Source organism: Asterias amurensis, chromosome 19 (assembly GCF_032118995.1).
Source record: "Asterias amurensis chromosome 19, ASM3211899v1".
Lineage (NCBI taxonomy): Eukaryota > Metazoa > Echinodermata > Asteroidea > Forcipulatida > Asteriidae > Asterias > Asterias amurensis.
In genome coordinates, this window is record NC_092666.1 from 9172080 (window position 1) to 9178438 (window position 6359).

Consider the following 6359-nt stretch of genomic DNA (forward strand, 5'->3'; position numbering starts at 1 on the left):
TTTCACATGACTCGGAAAGTACTGAGTATACGGTGCTAACATACATCGGTTTATGGGTAAAAACCAAAATTAATATATTTCCTATGCACTGAGTTCATCTCTTCATCTTATTTCTTGTGTCCATCTTGTTCTTGTCCGGTTTCTTGGAGTCCAGTTTAGTTGTTCTGCATGCCCACATGTTGTCGTGCATCCTTGCTAGGTGGCCTAGCATGAACATCTCCACTTCTTTGGTCTTAAAGACAGTGGACACCATTGGTAATTGTCAAAGACCAGTATTCTCACTTGGTGCATCTCAACACCATAACAAACCTGTGAAAAGTTGCGAGATAATAATGAAAGAAAAAACACCTTGTCACACGAAGTTTTGTGCTTTCAAATGCTTGATTTCGAAACCTTAAACTCTACATCGGAGGTCTCGAAATCAAATTCGTGGAAAATTACTTCCTTCTCGAAAACTACGTTAGTTCAGGGGGAGCCGTTTCTCACAATGTTTATACTAATAATTATCGATATAGTTTACTGCACTGCCTTTAAAAATAACATTCACTTTCGGTTTCTTTCTTAGGTCCTCATTTGAAGACTGTCCTTCATTATAATCCTTCCCATAGCCCTCTCTGTCATGTATTATTTCCTAATGAAAGTAGGGCCTGACGTTTCGACCCTATAACAGAGTCTTTCTTATAGACTTGAATCAAGTCCCGTTCTCGTGTAGGAGGTCCTTAAAGACAGTGGACACTATTGGTAATTGTCAAAGACCAGTCTTCTCACTTGGTGTATCTCAACATATGCATAGGATAACAAACCTGTGGAAATTTGAGCTCAATCGGTTGTAGATGTTGCGAGATAATAATGAAAGAAAAAAAAACACCCTTGTGACACGAAATGTGTGCTTTCTGATGCTTGATTTCGAGACCTCAAGTACTAACTTGAGGTCTCAAAATCAAATTCAGGGAAAATTACTTCTTTCTCGAAAACTACGTCACTTCAGAGGGAGCCGTTTCTCACAATGTTTTATACTATCAACCTCTCTCCATTACTGGTAATCAAGAAAGGTTTTGTGATGATAATTATTTTGAGTAATTACCAATTGTGTCCACTGCCTTTAAGCATACCCACCGCCGTCAAAATGTAGCTATTGTGTTCCCGAGAACAGGTTGGGGAATGCATAGCGTCATAAGAAAACAGTTTTATTTCTTGGAACGGAATTGGGACTTGAGTCAAGTCTAAGTCTTTCTCGAAAGCTAAAACTGTAACTCACATAACTACACCTCCTCATACATTGTCTCTTTTTAGCTCATTACTTATTATTGCCATGTGATTTTGTTTTGTATCCTAGGATCTTAACTTGATGTTTCTGTTGCCATGGTGATATTTGACGCTGTCGTTAATCTCTGGTATCAGCTGATGCATTCTCAATCGTAGAAAGCAAGATTCATTTATTAACTTAGACGGACCATTTGTTCCTGTTTTGCGAGTACTCTACATTAAGCGAACTAGGGTTTCAAAAGTTTTTTTCTTGAAGACCATGCTGATCGAAACGTCGAGTTGTTACACAACCGGATCTAATCGAAACCACCTCAGTTAAACAGCGGAGTTTCCTCAAAACCTAGACTAGTCTAGATCTCTAGACTTTCAAAGAGTTCTTGGAGAAAACATACCTTGATTTGATCAAATTATTTTGACGATGGGGTCGGTCAATTTTACCAGTCCAACTTCGGCCAACTCTTTCGACGGCCAGCTGTTTTTCTATTACACAATGAGCAGCCTTGGCATACTCGGCAATGGATTTGTTTGCTTCGTCATGCTTCGCTACAGGAAAGTTTTCAACTCCACCACAAACAAACTAATCATCCACCAATCCTGTCTAGATCTCATCGGGTCGTGTGTGTTCCTGATGGAGAGGTTCGCCCACATGGGTGTCGTACCAGACAGTTTTCTCGGCCGGCTCTACTGCCGCGTCTGGTGGTCGGAATGGCCGCAGTACGCGATGTTTGTGGCATCCACGTGGAACCTGGTCGCCATATCGGTAGAGCGTTACCTCGCAATCTGCCGACCCGTGTGGTATCGAAATGTTTTCACCCCTCGGAGGTTGAAGCTCGTCTTCCTGGGTGTTTGGATGATGGGCTGGGTGCAGGATTCCCACCTGGCCATGGTCACCCACTATGACAGCGAGATTCTAGGCTGTGTTTTCTCCTGGCCCAGCTTTGAGATTCGGGCCGTTGGGGGCGTCTTGGTGTTCCTACACGAGTTTGTGATTCCCATGGTCATTATGGTATCGAGCTACTCTCTTATAATCCGGAAGCTCCGTCAGAGAGCACAGGCTCACGGCAGAGACAACAACACCAGTGCTCAGGAGACGTTCTCTAAAGCCAATCGTAACGTTACACAGACAGTTATATTGTTGACCGTCTCCTTTTTCATTTGCTGGGGTCCGACTGAGACTATCTACCTGTTGTTTAACCTTGGTGTGTATCAACCTGCTAACCTTTATGAAGACATCTTTTATCGAGTGGCAGGAGGCATTGTTGTCATTAACTTGTGCATCAGTCCCTTCATCTACTGCTTCACGTACGAACGGTTTCAGAAACAGGTCAAAGAGATGGTCGGTCGTCGTACACGGCGTGTTGACGACACTAGCGGTTCAAACTACACCCTATGAGACCTCAATGGTGGTTCTTACTCGACCTGATAGGTACACTGGTGGTTCAAACTCGAACTGAGAGATACACTGGTGGTTTAAGCTCGACCTGAGTGGGTGGTTCAATCTCGACATGAGAGGTACAAACTCGACCTGAGAGGTACACCAGTGGTGGTTGAAACTCGACCTGAGGGGGTACAGAGTGGTGGTTGTTCAATTTCGACCTGAGAGGTACACTGGTAGTTGGAACTTGACCTTAGAGGTACACTAGTGGTGGTTCAAACTCGACCTGAGGAGGTAGAGTAGTGGTTCAATCTTGACCTGAGAGGTACACGGTTGGTTCAAACTCGACCTTAGAGGTACACTGGTGGTTCAAACTCGAACGTAGAGAGGTACCAGTGTACCGAAGGCGAGAGGCTAGTCGCCAGACTAAGAGTTTGCACGCATGTACAGTTGACCCTTTTCATTTAATACTATGATCAGACTTTTTGAAGTTAGAACAACTTCACTGGCGCACTTCGTTTAGTTTCCTATTATAAGGTGCGTTCGACTAGCTTCCCTGGGTCGACCCCCATCTGCCCTGGTATCGAATAGTTTTGACGTCATTCCTGGGGCTCACCCGGGCCAGCCCCAAATGCCCTGCTCGTAGAACGGGTCACTTGGGGGCTGGCCCAAGGTGCATGACGTCACCACGAGAGAGTGAGTGATCGTTCGATAGCTCTTGTCAGGGGCTCAACCGAATAAGCACCGCGGGGTGGACCCGGGGAATCTAATCGAACGCACCATGTCTTAGGGTATAGAACAGTTGACAATGTTCCATAATATTACATAATAAAGACAACCCATCTATTGGTATACGTCGGCCCAACGTTTGCCAAGGTACACATTTTGGGGGCAACCGTTGCAAGTGACGTTGCGATGACGTTATTTTCCATTTGTCAAACGTCGATGACGCTGGGCCAAACGTTGGTCCAACCTTGCTACAACATCATATTATTATTCTCTTTTGCACACGACGTCTCGTGAATTTCGTGCGTTTGTTTGACGTTCGTAAAGCGTTAATAGTGGACAGCATTATATTTATTTAATTTGCCCAATGTTGGCAGCTGACGTCTGACTACTATTTTCAACATTAGACCAATGCCAAAGATTCCCAAATCGAGAAGACGTAAGGCAAATGACTTCCAGACCAACATCCGACTTTTAACCAACGCCCACGACTAAAAAGCTGAAATACGTTGGTAACTCATACAATGTCGGTACAACGCTGGGCCAACGAATAAAATAATGTATTAAAATTACTCGTTGGCCCAGCGTTGTAGTAATAAAATTCTACAATGAAAATTATTAAGTGTGTAGTGAAAAGCGTTGTTACTTAAAGGCAGTGGACACTATTGGTTATTGTCAAAGACTATGCCTTCTCACTTGGTGTATCTCAACATATGCATAAAATAACAAACCTGTGAAAATTTGAGCTCAATCGGTCATCAAAGTTGCGAGATAATGAAAGAAAAAACACCCTTGTCACACGAAGTTGTGTGCTTTCAAATGCTTGATTTCGAGACCTCAAATTAGGGAGGTCTCGAAATAAAAAATTCGTGTAAAATGTCTTCTTTCTCTATTAAAACATTGTCACTTCAGAGGGAGCCGTTTCTAACACTGTGTTATACTATCATCTTCTGCCCCCATTATATACTCGTTGCCAAGTAAGGTTTTATGCTAATAACTGTTTTGAGTAATTACCAATAATGTCCATTGCCTTTGTATCTACATCCTTAAAGATGTGATTAAATTTAATATACTGCCAAAACACAAACACAATACAAACTTAGCATAATTATAGCCTAATATACCCATACTTTATAAAATGCACCGAGTGCTATGTAGTTCAACTTCTGCTATTAAAACTGACTCAAAGTGTGACTATTGAGTACTAATTATTCTTCTTTTTAACATTATTGCAATCACAATTATATCAAAGAACTGCACGTAAAGCAATATCTATAGTTTTCTTCGATAATAATTTATTGTAAAAAACAAAATCCCAACTAAGTTGTCAGATTTCATAATGTCACAATAATGTAAGTTCAAACAATTTTGTGACAATTATTTAGTACTATACGTATTTTTCAAGATATAACCCCCACTTTGATCTTTTCTGATGGTCCCAAATAGTTCAATAATTAATATATAGGTATTACAACAAATTTTAACATAATTATTGAGTTAATAGTAACCTGCCATTGTCTTTGTTTGTTCCAACAACCGAGAACCCAGTGTTTTGGTGGTACTTTTACAAACACATGTCTACTTTTTGGTTGTATTATACAACCATGTTTTATGGGATGCGATCTGTATAAGTCTGTATTTATTGAGCACTTGTACAAATGAACTTCAGCAATTATTACTTCTTCTTTAATTATTCCCTTCAAAGTACTTTGGGGTTTGTATAATAAAACATTTTTATGGGCTGTAAACGAACTATATAATTATGTCTGTATTCATTGAGCACTTGTAAATGAATTTCAGCAATTGTTTACCTTTCCTGTGTTCTCGTCAAAAGTATGGAGCGCTTAATTTGAGTCTTTGTGACAAACTCTTTGAAGAAATTTTCTCTTGTGGCATTGATGTACTATGATTCACGTAATCTTTTATACAAAATATTGTGTTTTTTTGTTAAAAGGTTCTTTTTCTAGTTGTATAGGTTTAAAAAACAATATCACCACTTACTTGTTTTATTCATGTTATTATTTTAATAGTTCGAGTCATTGTGATTTTTTTTTAATGACGGAAGAAAACTGTTTTGTTGAGTAGGTAGGCCTATTATGTACATTGTTTCAATTTTTTGTTATCTTTGTTGGTGTTTACAAAGTGGTTTTACTAAGCATTTTGAACGAAAACCCCTTTCATCTGTTATAAAATACCGTCAAAACAAAAGTGAATTCTGTAGCAGAAAAGAAAGATAAATATTAAGGGGAAAATACTTAATTGCTTTTTCGTTGTACGTTTCAATCACTGTATGAAAATAAAAACAATCAGAAACCTTTTAGCTGCAGACAATACTTATTACTGATTTGGTAAAGGAGCGATGGGAATTAGCTAGTAGAACAAACGACCCCCCCCCCCCCCCTGAAGTAACGTAGTTTTTGAGAAAGAGTTAAAATTCTCACTAAAAATTGAACCCATGGAAAGACTTATTTTCAGGCCTGAAGCCATTCTTAGGCATCTTGAAACACAAACAATTTGCAAATGGGTGATTTTCTTTTATTATTCTCTGGGCTGGTAACTTGATATTGAGCGCAAACTTCCGTGTTGATTGTTTATGTTAAAATACAAAAAATGAGAATGCTTTGACAGTTATTATCAATAATAGTAGTATGTGCCCAGTGCAAGTTGGCCCAGTGCCCTTTATTTTAAACAACTGTGAAACGGTTAAAATAAGTACTTTGGTGACAGTATACATAATATTAGTATTATTAGAATAAAGTTTAATTTCTTCAAATCAACAGAGACAAAGCAAAAGAAGAAGAACATCAAAAAAATTCTAATCAAATCCTGTCAATATTTGATTTCCTCAGAAATTCATAGCTGTGTCCGGTGTAACAAACAATTTAAAAATCACACTCGTTTCTAAATTTATGGTCATTGGTTTGTCATGAAGGTCATCACCTAATATAACGACATTACAACTAACCGCGTACATCCATGTGGCATCTGTACC

The 6359-nt window shown here is 39.5% G+C and overlaps 1 protein-coding gene across 1 annotated transcript; it reads left to right on the forward strand.

Annotated features, from left to right (window-relative positions):
• The first annotated feature begins 1756 nt into the window (after nucleotides 1-1756).
• LOC139951832 (nociceptin receptor-like) lies at nucleotides 1757-2659 on the forward strand. Its single transcript, XM_071950900.1, has one exon. It carries the CDS (start codon nucleotides 1757-1759, stop codon nucleotides 2657-2659), a length of 903 nt encoding a protein of 300 aa, XP_071807001.1.
• Nucleotides 2660-6359: the final 3700 nt, after the last annotated feature.